Source organism: Zootoca vivipara, chromosome 11 (genome assembly GCF_965207765.1).
Source record: "Zootoca vivipara chromosome 11, rZooViv2.hap1.1, whole genome shotgun sequence".
NCBI classification, from domain to species: domain Eukaryota; kingdom Metazoa; phylum Chordata; class Lepidosauria; order Squamata; family Lacertidae; genus Zootoca; species Zootoca vivipara.
The window spans coordinates 5446383-5466233 of NC_142594.1; the positions used below are offsets into that span (position 1 = coordinate 5446383).

Genomic DNA, 19851 nt, shown 5'->3' on the forward strand with positions numbered 1-19851 from the left:
CTACTTTTCTTGGGTGAAAATTAGATGGCTAATTTAATGAGCTATTAATATTAACTAGAAGTTCCAATTCTCTTATTTGAGTGTGGTAGAATATCTAAAGTATAAAAATGCTGCAGTGCATACGACATGAATGAAATTCAATTTGAAATATTACTATACCAACAGAATTGTTATGTCCTCCCAATATTAATTCATTGATGTGGACAGAGCAGTGCTGGAAGTTTTCTTTCCTGCTTTGACCTTACATTTTTGTGTGCATGAACATAACACTGCCTACTATTTCTGGAGAAGGAAAAGAAATTCCGAGCAGTGCTGTGTATTCACTCACTACAGCTCTTTGCACCCAGGTCAGATACTTGCCAAATGAGGAGTGGCCAGAGACAAAACGGCCTTGAAAAGAGGGCGCTCACAGGGGACATCAGTGAACAGAAAGCAACAAAGTGTGGTGCGATAAAGAGCAGTGGGGTTTTGCTCAGGATGGAGAATATTTTAAAGAGACAGTACTTTGTAGGAGCGCTTTCATGGATCTTTATGAAGTTGGCAACGTCTCTTGTACAGAGCTTGCATGTTCTGACATAAAGGAACATTTCTGAACAATGGCTCAGTTTTGAGGAAAGAGTATGGGATTATGTGGTACCTTGGAAGGTGTGTGGAGCTTGGTGAGAAACCAAGCGGTCCTTTTGAAGGGTGACAATTACTAAGTTTTGAGAGGAGTTGGCTGACTTTATCTGGAGAAAGGGAGGAGCTGCTGCGCCTCTCCTATTGTGTGTACCAGGCTGTTGATTTTATAGTTTCTTTGCTTCTCGCTGTACTGTACTGTTGTCCAGGTGAGGTATGAGTGGATAAAGCAGTTTTGGCAGATACTCATTCCCTGTTTAGTTTGGTCCAGTGCACAGTCGGAGGTAAGTGATAATTTTTGCAAGGGTAATTGAGGGACATCTTAAAAAGCAGATTGATAGGAGAGATGTCAAATTCACTTTGCATTTGATGAGCCAAAAACATTGTGTTAATTAGCCAATCAGATATTTAACACATAGTTTGTTAAAGCAGTAATAGATCAGAGAGAATGATGCTAATTCTAAAATAAATAAATGGCCATCTTCCAGAAGTTCCCAGAGTCAGTTCCAAATCCCACAGAGGCTCTTCCTTTAAGACGAGTCTTCTGGATTATTAAATCAGTTTTCTGTGATGTCTAAACTATGAAATTGTGGTTTAACCGTTGTTTCCAAGCAGTTTGGAAGCCATGGGATTTATCAAGTCAAGAAGTTCCTTCTTTAGTTGAATGTAAAAGAAGAAAGTGCATGGTTGTGTGTGCGCGCGCGCGAGCTCAGGCTTGTTGCTTGCTCCTATGGCAATAAATTTCCATTTGTGGCAACATTACATCTGAAACAGGCCTCTGTATTTTTGTGTTTCACACTGGCCTATGCGTTCTTTATTAGAGACATAGGAATATCACATAGCCAGGAGAAGAAGAAGAAGAGTTTGGATTTAATATCCCGCTTTATCACTACCCAAAGGAGTCTCAAAGCTGCTAGCATTCTCCTTTCCCTTCCTCCTCCACAACAAACACTCTGTGAGGTGAGTGGGGCTGAGAGACTTCAAAGAAGTGTGACTAGCCCAAGGTCACCCAGCAGCTGCATGTGGAGGAGCGGAGACATGAACCTGGTTCCCCAGATTACGAGTCTACTGCTCTTAACCACTACACACTGGCTCTGGAGGAGGCCAACTGACGGGAGAGGGAAGAAGCCTATTGGAGTGTGTTGAAGCATGGGAGATGTCTCCTCTTAGAGCAGGGGCATGCATGTGTACCCGATTCCTATATTGCTGGGGAGCAAAGAGCTCTCCCTTCTGCCATTGCTGTCAGACGACAACTTGAAGCAGGAAAACGATATTATTCTGCCCCATATGCAAGGTCATCCTTGACTTCATAGTACTGTTCGCTATGTAAACTGGTTTAGCAGGACATCTTGGCTGGCTTAGATTGTGACTGGACTTTTGGACATGCCATCGCAAGCCTTCAGAAAATGGGTTGAGCAGATGGCCAAACCCCTATATAAATGCCACATGAAGTTTATTGCAGCTGCAAGACATTGACATCTTGTTATCACAGGGGAAAATTATACTTCAGAACAATCCTCCTTGCACATAGTCCCATGCAATGGTAGCTCACATTCATGGGTTTTCTGAAGTAGTATTTAAGTATCAATACAGTCATACCTCGGTTTAAGTACGCCTCAGTTTGAGTATTTTCAGTTTAAGTACTCCGCGGACCCGTCTGGAACGGATTAATCCACTTTCCATTACTTTCAATGGGAAAGTTCGCTTCAGGTTAAGTACGCTTCAGGTTAAGTACGGACTTCCGGAAGCAATTGTGTTTGTAAACCGAGGTACCACTGTATGCTTTTCCTGTAGCTTGCAAAAGCACTGGGCCATAGCTCAGTGGTAGAGCGCATGCTTTGTGTGCAAAAGGTCCTGGGTTCCATCACCAGCATCTTCAGATAGGGCTGGGAAAGGCTGCTTGCCTGAAACCTTGGAGAGCTGCTGCCAGTCAGTGCAGACAATACTGGGCCAGATGGACCAGACCATTATTCTGGCAATGTATAAGGCAACTTCCTCTACTGAAGAAACCTTTTTTCCCTATCACAGTGGCTCAGATGGCCTATGTTGTTGTTGTTTAGTCATTTAGTCGTGTCCGACCCCATGGACCATAGCACGCCAGGCACTCCTGTCTTCCACTGCCTCCCGCAGTTTGGTCAAACTCATGTTCGTAGCTTCGAGAACACTGTCCAACCATCTTGTCCTCTGTCGTCCCCTTCTCCTAGTGCCCTCAATCTTTCCCAACATCAGGGTCTTTTCCAGGGAGTCTTCTCTTCTCATGAGGTGGCCAAAGTAATGGAGCCTCAGCTTCAGCTTCATGGATCAATGCCTTGTCATGGCAATGGGGCTTGAATAACTCAGAGAAGCTATGAGCTATGCCATGCAGGGCCACCCAAGATGGACAGGTCATAGTGGAGAGTTTTGACTAAACGTTATCCACCTGGAGAAGGAACTGGCAAGCCACTCCAGTATCCCTGCCAAGAAAACTCCATGGACAAAGACAACAGATGGCCTATAGGTTACTTCACATAACCTCTTGTCATGAAGGAAATGTATAGAAATTGAATTGGGTCATACGGGATGAACTAACTCAGCTTTCGCCATTGTGAGCAAACACAGTCAACTTTAAACGCCTCATCCCACATGCACTGAGAGACTTGTTGCTGCTGTTTTGGGTGCATGTTGCAAGCCACTTTGAGCATAATCGTTTGCAGGAGAGCAGCATCTAAATTAAAATCTAATCTATTCGCTGGTGTGCAACCTTCTCAGAAGCTGTTGCCTGGGATTTGCCAGCGTAGACTTCCTATGGTGGCGCTGGGGCAAGTCAGGACAGCGCTGGATTGTGGGTGGATGGTTCAGTACGGGATCCTGTGACACATTGCAGAATTCAGCAGACCCTTTGCTTCTCATAACCTAACTCATCTCCATTGCTGGCAGACTTCTAAAAGTGAAAGTGAAGTTGGCATTTCACGCTGATAGCGTGGCTGTAATTTAGTGGCAACTCGGAAGAGCAGAAAATGTTTGCTTTCTTTCCACCTGCATATTGCATTCTGTGCTCTCAATACAACTACGTATTTTAATATATATTCAGTGGTAGTAGCCATATCATCATAATTCTTTGCCGTACTGTGTAGTATGTTTCTTCGAGAAGGCGAAAAGCTTAAATAAATCCTCTGTGGGAAAGGAATAAAAAGAGGGAGAGGGAGATTGCTGAGAGAAAGCCAAATGTCATAATCCATTTTGACCAATTCAAGAACCATAAGCTTTTGGTGATTAGGCTCGCGGGAATCTAACTTTGGTAATGAAATGAATTGAAAGGTGTAATTCCAGGGGAGGTGGTGAGAGCAAGGATGGTGCATTTAAATATAACTCACTGCCAAAAGAGAAAATAACTTAGTTCTTCCATTGGCTGGTTTAGCTTTATGTGGTCTCTACATGGGCTGCCAGTATGAATGGGGTTAATGGGCATTATTATACGTTTCATTTCTATACCACTTTATATTTTTAAGAAACAAGTCTCAAAGCGGTTTACAACACATTAAAACATCAAACAAAACAATCCATATTTGAAGAAAGTCAAATATAAAGTATACATTCAAAGCAACGTAATTAACAGGAAACTTTTAATTACGTTTAAAGATTTCGAAATAAAACATTACAAAGGAGGTCAACCACAGAATGCACATTTAACACAGCAAAGTTAACAATTTTTTTTAAAAAAAAAATTCTTAAACATTTCAAGAGAAAGCTTTGCTAAAGGAAGTCAAATATAAAATGTACATTTAAAACAACATAATTAGGAAGAGAATTAAATATTGTCACGAGCATGGAACATAAATGCCGCCAATGATAGTTCATGACGTGGGTCAGCCAAGATGCTCTCTGGCCTCTCCTGCAGCCTCAGCTTTTGTAGCTGGAGTCAGTCCGCCAGGGCCTCGCTCTCCCAGTCCAGGTGGAAAAGGGCCTGCAAGACTGAGAGCAGGTCTTCCAGGATTCACAGCCAAGATGGGCAGCTTAATCAGCTAACGTTTTATTAACAGATGCATATTTGTCGCCCAATCGATAGGTGCAGCTGAGATCTGAGCAAGTGTACCAAAAGGAGTTAAAGAATCATAGAATCTGGACTTCCGCTTTTGCTGCCATTACCGAAAGGCGAGGATCACCTCGGCTCCGAGGTTCCTAGCACTACGGAGAAGGGGTAATGCCACAAGGGCGATGTGGCTACCCGGAAAAATCTCAGAATGGGCTTTCTGAGAGCATGGTCATCCAGCAGTGCCCCTTAAAGTCCCCTTTACTGCCCGGTTGGCCAGTTAGAGCCACTGAGAGCAGGTCGAGGGGACGGAGCCTTGGATTGATTCGCTTCCTCCGCAGTCGCAAAGCTCCGTGCCGACGGTAAATGAGCAGCAGATGCCTCCAAAACATTGATTTGCCTGTAAGTAATTTCAAGAATCGTTTTATTTGGAATAAATTTGGCGAAAGGAAGTGGATTTTAAAACGGAGGTCGGTCCCTTCCTCACCGAGTGGTTTATGACGCAGCTATCTTGCCGGCAGCCATTACCACGGACTGAACTTTATAACTTTCAAAAAGAAGAACATTTGACCTCCCTTAGTGGCAGGACTAAGGGAAGAAAGCATATATAATTGGAACCTGCAAGAAACTGTGTTAAATTTGTAAAAGGACAAACTCCCTGTAGCCTGGGGACGGGAACCGGGAGCGGAGACTAGCCACATTGTTACATCGTTTACATTTCAAAGGGAAAGAAGGTCTCCAGTGTTGTAGATCTCTGAGCTGGATGGTGGAGGTGTTAAACGGAAAAGACTGACTTTTGAATTGAAATAATGGTGAGGAAGTAACAAAAGCAAGAGAAAAGAATTTGATAAGAGGAAATTTATTTATTAATCCAGTCAGGATATTGAATCAAGGGACTGCGCCATCTTGAACAAAACAGCGTAGCTACCCGAGGTAATTTGAGACAACAAAGAACGGAAATGGAGAAGACACAACTTACGCAGATGGATGAAACCTGTTGGGGGATATTGTTGGAAAAAGCGTTAGAAATTCTTGCCGCTTGCAAATCAAATGGAGGAGACATCGTTGACGAAAACCAGACTGGCCAGGGACAACAATACACAACCCCAATGGAAACTGATTTACATAACAACTCTGACTGTAACGAAGAGGAGCAAACGAAAGGAAATCCGACGCTGCCCGTGAGAGGGGTAGCTCAGATTACAACTGCTATCCAAGAGGCTCCAATGGGTAAAGACAAGAAGGCGGGGAGTCGCTCTCCTCCTGTGAGAGAAGAGGAGCGCGGCCCCAGCAGCGGCAATGGATTTTATATCAGAGAGAGAAACTTTCTGGAAAGCGATGGAATGTATAATAAAAAGAAACAGGACGAAGGAAAGGGGGTTGTGGGGAAAAGGACTGGGCAGGAGTGGGTCAGAATTGGGATTGGATGAAAAATTGATGTTTGTTTAATTTTTGGATGGATTAAATTGGTTGGAAATGGATATTTTTAAGGAGCTAGTTGAAGCATCCGGGAAAACCGGAACTGGGGGGGGGGGTTGAACTTAGAAGTAAAAGAGGGAAATATAAGGAGATTTGATAATTTTGTGAATCATTTTTGAGGGAAAATTAGAGGCCAATGGGGAATTATAATAGATAAATAAGATTATAATGTTTGGATTAGGGGAAAAAATTGGAATTGTTTTAGATTGGAAAATGAATGTAAAAAGTTGTATTTTTAAAATGAATTGGAAGTTGCATATTTTGGGGATAAAAAAGGGCTCGGAAAAGAGGGGTCAGGGAAGTCGGAATTGATTATAATCATGGATTATAAATTAGAATGTTTATTTTTTTTTTTCTTTTTTCTTTTTTGAAGTGTTTTTTTTCCTCTGTGGTTTTTTCCCTTTTTTTCTTCTTGTTGTTTTTATTTGTATTGGCTATGTAAAATTGTTTTTCTTCTATTTTGTATCAAAAAACCTTCCAATAAATATAAATTAAAAAAAAAGAATCATAGAATCTTAGAGTTTGAAGGGACCCCCCAAGGGTCCTTTAGTCCAGCCCTCTGCAGTGCAGGAATCTCAGCTAAAGCATCCATGACAGATGGCCATCCAACCTCTGCTTAAAAACCTCCAAAGGAGGAGAATCCACAACCTTCCACGGGAGACTGTTCCACGGTTGAACAGCTCTTCCAGATATTTTGCACTAGCCCCCAGTGCTCTCCATCACAGCCATGCTGGGTGGAGCCGATGGGAGTTGTAGTCCCAAGCATTTGGAGGGCACCAGGTTGGGGAAGGCTAATGTAGACCAACCTGTAGTTTGATTACAGGAAGGGAAAGAGAAGCAGGCCATTGATTTGCTCAAAGGATTTTGGTCTTAATGAACGACACAACCCTCAGCAGTTTTCTGATCTCATTACTTAATTGCATTAGTCTTATGTGTGGAGCTTTTAGCAGAAACTGTCCATAGAAAACGGAGGTTCTTGCTGGGTAATAACATGGCTGTTCCTGTGCTTTCAGATGCAAAGTGGAGAAGGTAAATAGTGAACATTTGGAAAATGATTTTGAATTGATTACTACCGGTATGTCAAATTCGCAATTAGTTATGCAATAGCTGAGTTCTATGCTTGTTTTCTTTAAAATCCCAGCTATAGGCTGAACCTCACATTTTCCGTGAATGCGGTTTAAAGTTTTCTTTCAAGTCCTGAACTGCACACCTGCACATAGAAACGCCATTTATGTATAGGCCACAATCCAACACGCATATACATATACAGTACGTTAATTTCAGTAAGCTCATTTATTTTATGGCTCATATTTCTTGGCTGTGATTGAATTCTGTATTGGACTGTGGTTGTAGTTTCTCGGATGCAAAGAAAAGGCAACTTAAAAAGGGGTGTGTGATTTTGAGCAGTATTTTGTTATACATTGTGGGTGGAACATGTCTGCTGTTTAAAGTAAAAAAAAATATCTCAAGTATGTTGGAGCTGTAGGAAGTGAAATAAGCCTGTGGTCCTGGTATAAAATGTTAATAAAATGTTAATAAAATGTAAAATGTTAATCTTTTGACTTAGTAAAATACGACACCAAGAGCTGAGGGATAGATCACAACTATTTCATACGTCTTAAAATTGAGTGTATTTTCTCTGCAACAGAAATGTGAGGGGAGAACAGACGGGAATGTCAAAACAGTGCAAGCGACAGTGATATTATTATTTTTCCAAACGACTTGAGAATCCTTTAGGATAGCATACAGGACTTTGCCTTTAATTAAAAGTGCCATATACTTAGTAAAAATCCATGTTAGTTGAGAAATTGATTTTTTTAAAAGAAGAAGAAGAAGAAGAAGAAGAAAGCTGTGAGTTTTCCTGTATGGAGTAAATGTCACTCTGTTCATATCTTAAGCTTTGCTACGAGTCAAGACTTGTACTGTTCAAGCCGGTTGTCATAGAAACGGAGCTAACTGTCATCTCAACTCAGGCTGATGATGGTTTTATTTGTAGGTTTGCAGGATTATTAAAATTTAACAAAAATTATTGATTTGCTTTTTATTTACGCTGCCGTGTGTTTACCTTTAGAAGTTCATGCTGCATAAAAGCTTCTCCTAAGAGAGGGAGAGAGATGGGGATATATATATATATATATATATATATATATATATATATATATGTTAAACTCTGATTCATCAATTGCTGTTGATGCTTTCCGTCTCTTTATTTAGAAGGTGATATATAGTCTGCAGAAATGGAGTAATCTTGTATTTTGCAAATAGTTTTTCGTTTTGTTTGTTTACAGCAAAGAAAAAGCCTCTCAAATTCACCTTTAGCTTGACTTTTATTTAACATAAGAGATACCTGTCAGAAAATCATGAAATGGGTACATCAGTGTGCGCAATATTTGAAGTTTCTCGCTTTATTTATGTTTTTTTCTTGAAGCCTGGCAGAATGCTTCAGTGAGCTGAGTTTTTGAAAGTATATGTTTTTTGTATATGCATGCGCAGGAGGAATTACTTAGTTTTCACTCATAAATAAGACAGGCAAAACTTATTTACAGTAACTTTATCTAATGGTCCGTGGATGAATGCTTTTATGCAAAACACTTGAGAGACTAGAATTAACTTTTCACTTTGGTTGCACATTTGATGTCCAGACTTCAGCAACACGTTGGGTCTTATTATAATGACTTTGATGCCTAGAATTCACTCTCAACTCTGCATGTTTATCCCCAGAGTGTGCAGATCATTTGTACATTGTTATTATTCATAATAAAAATGTACGTAAATGCAATTATGTGTTAATTGTCACATAACGTAGAAGCTGCAGACGGCGCTAACTTTTTTGATTTTAACTGTTTTGCATCTGTCAAGAAGCAAGAAGCACAGGTAATTTGTCTGATTATGCCCTGCACTCTAATTTGACATTGAGTCTGTCTGACTGGTAACAACTTTGTTCGGTGTTGGATTTACTGAATAAAAATTGCATCTTGCTGGACATCTTGACACATTGTTTTCGACAACTGTGTCGTTGATTGCTGACATACCTATATTAATTCCTTAAAAAAAAATTCTGTCATAAAAACTTAACACCAAAGTCCCTGGCTGTTGTAGGTGAAGAAGAAAGTTGAAATTTAGGCCTTTCTACTGTAGCTTGTACTTTGTGGTTTTGTCAGGATACTATTTCAATAACTTAGTGAAATTGTGAGTTACCTCACTGGTGTGCAAACCAGCATATGGTGGCACTTAAATCCTGCAAATGTGGTCATATTAAGAAGGTACAGTGGTACCTCGGTTTGCAAACACAATTGGTTCTGGAATTCTGTACTTAACCTGAAGCGAACTTTCCCATTGAAAGTAATGGAAAGTGGATTAATTCATTCCAGACAGTCCGCGGAGTACTTAAACTAAAGCGTATGGAAAGTGGATTAATCTGTTCCAGTCGGTCTGTGGAGTACTCAACCTGAAGCATACTTAACCCAAAGTATGAGTGTAATTGGTTCCGGAAGTCCGTACTTAACTTGAAGCGTACTTAACCTGAAGCGAACTTTCCCATTGAAAGTAATGGAAAGTGGATTAATCCGTTCCAGACGGGTCCACGGAGTACTTAAACTGAAACATACTTAAACCAAAGTATGAGTATAATTGGTTCCGGAAGTCCGTACTTAACCTGAAGCGTACTTAACCTGAAGCGAACTTTCCCATTGAAAGTAATGGAAAGTGGATTAATCCGTTCCAGACAGGTCCGTGGAGTACTTAAACTGAAAATACTCAAACTGAGGCGTACTTAAACCGAGGTATGACTGTATCTGCTTCTTAGTTGGCTCCCAATATAAGGAACTGATATTATATAACCCCCAACACCTATTGTGGAAGGATTCCTGAGGTTTTTTTTAAAAAAAAATCTTAGATATGAAAAAAACAGTGTTATGAACATGCAGTAATTATTCAATGAAAGGGCTACTTCACACATTGGGTTGGATTCAGAGAAGCTGGCAGGAGGAAATCTCCCCCCCCCCTTCCTTATACACAAACACAGCCACAAGCGCACCCCAGTCTCAATCACAGACACATAGAGCCTTCTGCCCACTCACTCTCACACGGCATTCAAAGTTTGCCAGGTGGCAGGCAAAATTTTGCACCTGGCTGTTGGCCTCTTGTGACCAAGTGAAGATGCCTGGGCGCCAGTTTGGTGCCTGACATCTCCACCACCTGGAGGTGCATACCTGAGGATCTTTGCATCTTGACTGTTTTCACACACTAGCAATACATCCTGAAGAATTCTGTCCGTTATATTTTGTCTGCACAATCAGAATGAATTTCCGGAACCAAGAAGTTGTATTGAAAAAATTCCGTTTTGGCGACTGTATCCCTGGTTTCAGGAGCCATTTGGCACCGAGCTTATATATCTGAGTTTCTAACACTGTTCTCATGTATACACACATGTACACACTCCCTCACCCCCAGTTTGTCGCGAGGTGATGGGGAGTTTTAAACCTCTCCTCCTGGTCCCATAGCACCTCCTCCCTCCCTGCTACCCAGCAATGAGCAAAGGTGGGAACAACTGAGGAATGTGGACATCTATGGGCTCTTCGCACTGCCAGCTAGGTGGGTAGGGGGCATAGCTGCCAAGTGTCCCGTATTCCCCGGGAAGCCCCCATTTTTCCAGCTGTCCCCAGCCGAAAAAACGGATTTTTTTGTTTTCCCCCGGTTTATTCTGGCGTGGCGGCTATTTTGGAACTGGGCGGAGCATGCTCAGAAGCGACTTTTGATGCTGCTTTGCCCAGTTCCAAAATGGCTGCAGCGCGACTTCTGGTGCGACGGCCATTTTGGAACAGGGCAGAGCAGCATCAAAAGTCGCTTCTGAGCATGCTCCGCCCAGTTCCAAAATGGCGGCAGCGCTACTTTCGGTCTGCTACTTCCGGTCCAGTCCCTTATTTCTCAGGCCGGAACTTGGCAGGTATGGTAGGGGGTAAGGGCGAGGGAAAGCACGGGAAAGAATCTTGACAGCTGCATTGTGCACCTGCCCTTGCTTCCCAGCTGGCAGACAATCCGCTGATTGGAGGGTCGCAGGAATGCAATTGCCAGCACAGGACAATGAGTGCAGGTGTGTGGTTGAGCACCCTCTGACGAACCTGCAAAGCTACTTGCACATTGTCCATGTGTGGTTAACACCGTTAGTTAGCCAATGGCGGATACTGCCCAAAGAATAGGCTCAAGTGACTGAAATACAGTGGTACCTTGCAAGACGAATGCCTCGTCCAACAAAAAACTCACAAGACGAAAGCATCGTGCGATTTTTGGGAGACTCGCAGGACGAATCGTTCTATGGCCGTGCTTCGCAAGACGAAGTAGCATAGACAGCAGGCAGGCAGGCAGGCTGTCTGGTTGGGCGCGAGGGTCCAGCTGCTGGGGAAGGAGGGATGGAGCCTCTCCTTGGCCCTCCTCCTGCTTCCCCCTCCCCGCCCACACAGCCGCCTGGGCCTGGGGCGGGCTTGGGCCGAGAGGCGGAGGCGCTCAGCAGAGCCGCAAAACTTTCTGGAGTGGCTGCTGTGGCTGCTGTGGCTGCTCCTGGGCTCGGCGGGTGAGTCGGCGCCGGACGCGAGGCAGGAGGGCGAGCTGGGAGTTGGGGAAGCGAGGGGCGGACCTTTTATTTTGCCCTTAGGAACGCATTAATTAAATTTCAATGCATTCCTATGGGAAACCGCGCTTCGCAAGACGAAATTATCACAACACGAAACGACTTGTGGAACAAATTAATTTCGTCTTGCGAGGTACCACTGTAGTGTTTTGATTCTGCCCAAGATTTCAAGGTCAGAAACCCTCTTTGCTCTAGTGGTCTACTCTAACTGGGAATGTTGTGAGGCTTCCACTCTGTGGCTGGCTTTTCATGTCGTTAAGTAATATGTAAATTCTACTTTTTTATATCTGTAATTCCTGTAAGCTTCAGTAGATGTAACATCAATCACTGCACATTCTCCCCCTCTCTGCTCCAGCCTTCGTTTCCTTCCACTTCTTCTACATTGCAAGCCCCTTGTGGTAGAGAGCCATCCTTTCATTCTTTGTAAAAGCACTATGCACACGGAAAAACAATGTGTTGGGAATACTCTTTTAAAGAAACGGTTGCTTACTTTGGCAAGAGGGAGTGGGTAGGATACAAATGGAAAGAAACGACACTGAAAAATGTATGTTTCCTAAGCTTCAGAAACATCCTTTTTGATGTTGTCTAAAACCCATAGGGTTTCCATTTCGAGGTTTCCATTTCGACACTGTTATTTATTTGTAATAATTTCTATACCACCAACATTTTTAAAATATCATGGCATAAAAATCAACAGTGAAAATACATCAATATAACAGATACAGAATGTGTCACAAATCAGTGGATCAGATTGGTGCATCAACATGGCCGGATCACTCCACAGAGAAAACCTGGTTAAAAAGTTTTAAGTGGGCACCTACCGGTAAGTGCCAAACAGGAGCTGCGTGCCTAATGTTCAGAACTGCAAGTGACCTTTTGCTTCTGAGCAGTTCCTTGAAGTCTAGAGAAAGTGTTCTCCCCTCGCCCAAAATAGACTGTATACTTGGATATTTTAATTTTTTTTAGTCAACTTGTTTTTAACTTCTTACTTTTCATTGATGATTTTAATGTGCACTGTATGTTCCTGTTCGGTGTAAGCCTCTTGGAGGTTTCAACAGTTAAGAAGTATACAAATTTTGAAAATAAGTAAATATGTGATGTATTTTGTGTAGTTATTAGAATACAGTATTGGGCTTTCTTTTATTTTGTCAAGTACACTTCTGGATTCTCCCCTCCTGCTTTTAAGAGATTATTAAACATTTCCTGAGCTACAGCAGTATTGACTAACATGTTGAGGAAAAGGAAAAAATGCAGTCAGAATTCGGGCCCCAGGAATTTCAAAGTTGCAAGTTGGTATTTTGGCTTCCATTTCTTAGTGGTTGTTAGAAAGAGTTCATGGTGGACCATCTATGGCTGTTGCTATGCAGTATTTTTATTTTGGGGTGTAGTGGGAAGAGTAGGACTGTGTAAACCTGAGGAAAACCAGTATCCCTCTTTTCTCTTAAAATTTATGAATCCAGGAAGATGACAGTGAAGAAGAGCCCAAGCTGAAGTATGAAAGGCTTTCTAACGGTGTTACGGAAATTCTTCAAAAGGACGTCGCCAGTTGCATGATGGTGCATGAGAAGGTAAGAGTTTGTTTGTTTTTTAATGCACACACACATGTAATATTTTTTAAAATGTAGATTTGTGCCGTCTTCACCAAAACAGTTGAGATTTGGATATAGATGATATACCAGAAGCTCTACATTGTGGTAACAAACACTGTAGAGATGCTTCCAGTTGCTGAGAATTTGTTTCATGGCAAGTATGCGGGTAGAGGTAATTATTTGCTTAGAGATGCGCTAAGTGAGTTCTGACTACTGTGAGCTCTTTGCACGCCGCCCAATTTGTCCCTGGAGTAGTTCTGTGTTACCTGCCACTTCTGAAGAAGTGGAGGACAGGGGAGGTGGTTTTGATTTAAACTCTTTACTTGGCAAATCTCCTGCAGCCACCTATTATCCAATCACTTTTTTTGACGTTTTTGTCAAGTGCTTGGTGAATAAACATGACCTCCACTCAGCCCCGTGCTGGGATAAATTATTTGCATGTACTATTTTTCTTCAAGTCACCCACCATTCACCTATGCTTGAAAACCTTACATTATATTCCTGGGGTCAAGTGCACCCCAGTTAAGTTAGAGGTAATAGAGGGGGAAAGAGAGATGTAATGTAAGGAATCTAAGCTAAGGGTTGTTTTATATATATATATATATATATATATATATATATATGTACAAGGATGTGACTATATGTTAGCGTGAACAGGCATCTGAAATTAGACTTCCATTACCTTGGATATGCAATGTTGCCTTATGTAATTTACCCCCTAGGTTGGTGCAATGGTTATCTTCCAGGGTTTACCTCTGCAAATAACCGATGATTGGTCCACCTACCTGGGCAGGATAAGTTTAGTTGAACAGTTCGATTTAAGCTTAGGGATATAGGTTTTTCTCTTGCATATACCGTGTTTCTCATAATTTAAGACACCGTCTTATATTTATTTTACTCAAGAAAATAAGCCTATGGCTTATTTTCGGGGGTGTCTTATTTTTTTTAATAAAAAAATCACCTCCTCTTCCTGTTGCTGCTCGGCGCCCGGAACTGGCTGCTGCTGCTGCTGCGCTGGTGGGCGCTTTGTCGGCGCTTCAGCAGGGCACGCTGCTGGGTCCTGCTGGGTCGGGGCTCGGAGCGGCGCACGCTGCGGCTCTTGCCACGTCCCGCCGCCGGGTCAGGGCTCCGGAGGCAGCCTGCCGGGTCGGCGCCCAGTGCATCCCGAGCCTCCGGGAGTCAGCAGCAGCAACACAGCAGAAGGAGGCGGCGGCCTGCCGGGTCGGCGCCCAGCAGCGCCGCACGCTCCAAGCCCCAAGCCAGCAGGAGCGTTGGTTCCTGGAGGGTTGGGGCGCTCTGCACATGCTGCTGGGTGCCGACCTGACAAGCCGCCTCCTCCTCCATCCGCAGCTGGCATTGCTGCTGCTGGCTCCCGGAGGCTCAGAGGTGACTGGAGAGGTGCGGGCAGCTTCGCCTCTTCCTTGGCGCCCTTCAGAATAGCGCCTACCACTATGGCTTATTTTTGGGGTATGGCTTATATTTCTCAAATGCTTGAAAATCTTACTACGTCTTATTTTATGGCTACGTCTTAAAATATGAGAAACACGGTAGTGTCATACATCTCCTTGTTCGACTTGGGCAAGCCCCAAATCCCTTTAAGGCACCCACCTCACCTTGAGATTAGAATTATACCCCCCTGGCCAATACACCTTGATCCTTCCTATATTAAGGTTTCAGATATGTTACATAAAACAGCCGCCTCATGTAATTCTACGATTCTACATGCGAAAAGATGTAAAGCCTCCTGAGCTGGTTACCTTTTTACTTGTAATAAGAAATAAACTGTTTCTCAGCCCTTCACACAATAATGACATAAAGGGATATGATCTAAAAGCCCACACCTCTTTCTCTACCCCTTCCCACTTCTTTTTCCTCCTTTTTTTTAAGAAAAGGGAAAAATACAGGGGGTTGGACTAGATGACCCTCGTGGTCCCTTCCCATTCTGATTTTATGTTATTTTGCAGAGATTCCTTGTTGCACAAACAGAGCATGCCCCGGGTCATAGAAGGTTCCTCTTAACAGGAAGTGCCCAGTGCTTAATGAGATTATGGATCACCAAAGGTTCAGCAAAGCTGATCTTTGAAAGTTTCTGTGATCTGACAGCTGACAATTTTAATCTGGAACTGTGGCGTTCCCTTTTTTTAAAAAAAAGAAGAAGTAAATTTATTGGGCAACACTATAAGTATTTTCTATATTTGGAACTGTCCAAGTTCTCCCCTAATTATAGTGTCACAAAGAACAACACAACAGCAGAGTTGTTTTAAGTAACTGAGCACTTTTGGTTTTTCTAGCAAACTACACTATTTATGAGTAGGATCAATAATGTTAGAAGCTGAAGTCTAGGTGTCTTTTAGGAATTGGTCTCTTACAATGCTGAGGCTAAAAACTGAGGGTGGTGTGCGCGCATGTGTATCCCTTTAAAAAAGAGGAGAAATCAAACCCTATGAAAGAGCCATCATAAATAAAACCGTAGCCTGTAGAATAGATGTACATTGTGATTAGAACAATTTGGCTTTGTTTGGAGTACCGAAGAGTGGCATCTATTCAGACTAATTTCCCTCCAGAATTATTATTATTTTTCCTTGCAATGCTAAAACATATTTTCACTGGTCTCGCTGTCTGCATTGGATGACTAATCGTCATGGCACCTGGTGCATTCAAGCAGCCCTGTGCAGTGGAATAGTCATACCTAGTTATGTCTGCACACCTGATGTTTTATTAACTAGTATTGATTTTCTTACCCGGGGGACTTTTTTCTTCCTGTAAAAAGGCAACCTTGCAGGAGTGAAAGGCATTGCAGGGGATGAATTTCTAATGAACCCCTTCTCTCCTCTCTTTCTCTCTCTCCCCCCCCCTCTTTTTTGACTTCTCTTTAATGTGGCTTCATATTTTAAGTGCCTCAACTGAAATTTCATTTTAAGCAATTCCATTTTGATAAATCCTTTTGAACCTTGACTTTCTGTAAGGTTATTTTTTTTTATAAAAAAAAAAAAGATTGTGCTGCTTGACTGACACACTTAGTAGTGCCTGTAAATTTGAGCATTTCATTATAGGCTGCAATGAAGCATGCTCACATGGAATGAAATACAGAGAATTTAGGAGTCTGACCACTTGAGTAATGCTAAAGAAAAGGTGGGGGGGGGGGAGGAATGCATCCGCCTCTATATAAAGAAGCACCAAACATTTGGTTGGTTAATTTGTTTTTAGTGCACAGAATTCAGTAGCATAAACTAGATCTCTCTTTAGAATCTAAATATATAAATAATAACCCTGCATGGGTTTTTGTTGTATTATGAAATAGCAAGTAGAGCACTTATTTTGTGGGTTTTTTTGGGAGGTATTCTATGTGCTCATGCAGCACATGTGCTCTATGCACACTGCACACACTTAATGCTGGTTCCCAACCTGTTTTTATGGTTGAAAGGTTTAACCGCAGGACCAGAGCAGGCTGGGTCATTTGCATTGCCATCTTCTTTGTATATTAAACTGGGACTGACCTGTCCGAGAGAGAGAGTGAGCGAGAGAGAGCAACCTTTTCAAGGAATGCATGCCATGATTATGTGCTAAGTTGCTCATATGTGCAATTGGTCCCTCACCTCTCCCGCCCTGATCTCGCCACTGTGATCCATGCGACGGTCACCTCCAGGTTTGATTATTGTAACTCACTCTATGTGGGGCTGCCCTTGAAATTGACCCAGAAACTCCAGCAGGTGCAGAATGCTGCGGCGAGACTCCTTATGGGATCTTCACCGTGGGATCATGTTCATCCAGTGCTATCCTACCAGCTGCACTGGTTCCCGGTGGAGTACAGGATCAGGTTTAAGGTGCTGGTTTTAACCTTTAAAGCCCTATATGGCCTAGGACCCTCGTACCTACGGGACTGCCTCTCCTGGTACGCCCCACGGAGGAGCTTACGGTCTACAAATAATAACACCTTGGAGATCCCGGGCCTCAGAGAGATTAGGGTGGCCTTTTTGACCTTGGCCCCGGCCTGGTGGAACGCTCTGCCACAAGAGATCAGGGCCCTGCGGGATTTGACATCTTTCTGCAGGGCCTGCAAGATGGAGTTGTTCTGCCTGGCCTTTGGTCAGGGCTCAGCCTGATTCCCCTTTTCTTTTTGTATAAGAACTAATATGAAAGAGGCCTTCCAGCATTCTCACAAGCCCATATAAGAGCAGCATAAACAGTTGGGACGATGAGCACTTACTGTTCCCAACCCTAATCCTGCGGAACGTCACCGAATTAGACTACCTGTTTTTAGGAGGTACAGTGGTGCCTCGCTTAACGAATGCCCTGCTTAACGAAATTTCCGCTTAACGAAAGGTTTTTTCTAGCGGAGGTTGCCTCGCTAGACGAATGCGTTTTACGAAAAATTCATCTAGCGAATCACGGTTTCCCATAGGAATGCATTGAAATTCAATTAATGCGTTCCTATGGGCAAAAAATTTCAAAAAAAATTTCAATGCATTCCTATGGGATTCGCTAGACGAATTTTTCGTTATAAGAAAAGACCCATGGAACGAATTAAATTCGTCTAGGGAGGCACCACTGTAATTTAATTATTGTTTGATTTTATACTAATGTTATGTATTTGATGCTAGCCGCCCTGAGCCCGACTTCAGCTGGGGAGAGCGGGATATAAATAAAAGTTGATTATTATTATTATTATTATTATTATTATTATTATTATATCTCCCCACGTGCTTAAGAACTGGATGCAAGAAAAAAATAGTTGAGAAAACCTTTGTGCTTGTTGGGACTTTAGACATGGTTTAAAATGGAGGGGCAGCTTTAAAAGCAAGCAATTCCGTTTATACGTTGTTGTTGTTTTTTAAGTGACTTGTTTTTGTGCCACAAAGCTGTATATCAACAACAACAACAACAACCAAACCGTTTATTGTGAGGACCATGCCTGTACACAAATATCAACACAACAATAATTAAAAATGTTAAAATTCATTACATACTATCCCAACAAAATTAAAATCCCACATTTTAATTTTAACAACAATTTAATTTAACAATTTAACAAAATTAATTCATCCCACAAAACAGGAAGAGAAGGAAAACAAGCAACGAGTTAAACAGACGATGAAGGGGTCTTTACTTTACAAAGCTGTATATGTACTATTTAACCACATGCCTTTCAAAGATGAGAGTTGGCTAGGTGGTGGCAGTGGCATAGAAAACCCCCATTTCCTTCTCCCTCCTCCAGTGTCCTGGCTTCTTCACTCCACTTTCACCTTTCTTCTTTCACTCCCACTTCTCAGATGCGAAGCTACCTCCTCCTCCTCCTCCAAGCTTGCTTGTGACATGTTGTTTTGGGTATCCACTCCTCCTTTGTAGCTTAGCAGAAGTTCCACTTTTACACGCTTAACACACACTGGCTTGTTGCTTCCGTCATGATGAAGGTGCAAGAAAGAGGCAGAAGTCGGGAACTGGCTTTTTAAAAATCGATGGTGGCCATAGTCATGGAATATTTTGCTTCAACTCCTTGTTCTAGCTAAGCCAATACAGAAAGTGATTGTTCATCAAATGTTATCATTTTATTCTTAAGCATTTGCCAGGATGAGCCCCTGTCTTCACACTGCGTTTGTGATTTGCCACAATAGACTAGGAGGCAGCATGAGGAGACTGCTGGCCAACATTCGTCATCAGTAAATGACTTTGACAGCTAGCATGCACCAGCACAATAATGTACGTACAGTGGTACCTCTACTTAGGAATTTAATGCGTTCCGAACGCACATTTGTAAGTCGAAAAAAATTGTAAGTAGAATCCCATAGGAATGCATTGGGGGGGGGGGAATTCGTAAGTCAAAGCAACCCTATCTAAAAATTCGTAAGTAGAAAAAATCCTATCTGAACCGCATCCAAGATGGCAGACGGAGCTCCATTCATAAGTAGAAACATTCGTAAGTAGAGTTATTCGAATTTTCACTGAGTATCTTCTTTTTCCTCTCTTTTTTTCCCCTCTCCAGTTTTTGGCACTTGGAACGCATTATGGCAAAGTTTATTTACTCGATGTCCAGGGGAATATCACCCAGAAGTTTGACATCGTAAGTACAGCTACTTCTTTGCAGCCTCATGCTATATTTGGAAGAACCAACCACATCCAGAATTTCGTTGATCTCCTTTGAGCCTCTTTTTTGACAAGCGTGCTACTGCCAGCTGTGTGACCTGGACTTAAGTAGCACAACACAACAGCCTTCAGATCCACTGCACCATACAAGGAGAGTCTCCTCCTGCACGGCAAACTGGCAGCCATTGAAAAACTAATAGCAGCCCGCGGTTCCCCCGACCATCTCAACTAGGGCCCAGTTCATGTGTTACCAAAGCATTGTGGCCAATGCTGGTGGCTTGGTCCCACATTGTCCTTGGAATATGGCTGTTTTCAGAGCCACACTTGGTGCTGTAGCCACGGTCACAATTAACACAACTCATCTGCATGCCTTGGGTCCTTGTGGCATCTATAGGCATGAAGCAGTTCGTTAGCTTCACTATTGTTGATAGTTAGTATGTGTCCTATCA

The 19851-nt window shown here is 42.5% G+C and overlaps 1 protein-coding gene across 1 annotated transcript in view; it reads left to right on the forward strand.

The window, feature by feature from the left end:
- The window catches only part of VPS41 (VPS41 subunit of HOPS complex), a 113989-nt gene that overhangs the window by 11600 nt on the left and 82538 nt on the right, over positions 1 to 19851 (forward strand). The window contains exons 3-4 of the mRNA XM_060280561.2: positions 13193 to 13300; positions 19302 to 19379. Coding sequence (XP_060136544.1) covers positions 13193 to 13300; positions 19302 to 19379 — 186 coding nt within the window. The remainder of the gene's footprint in view (positions 1 to 13192; positions 13301 to 19301; positions 19380 to 19851) is intronic.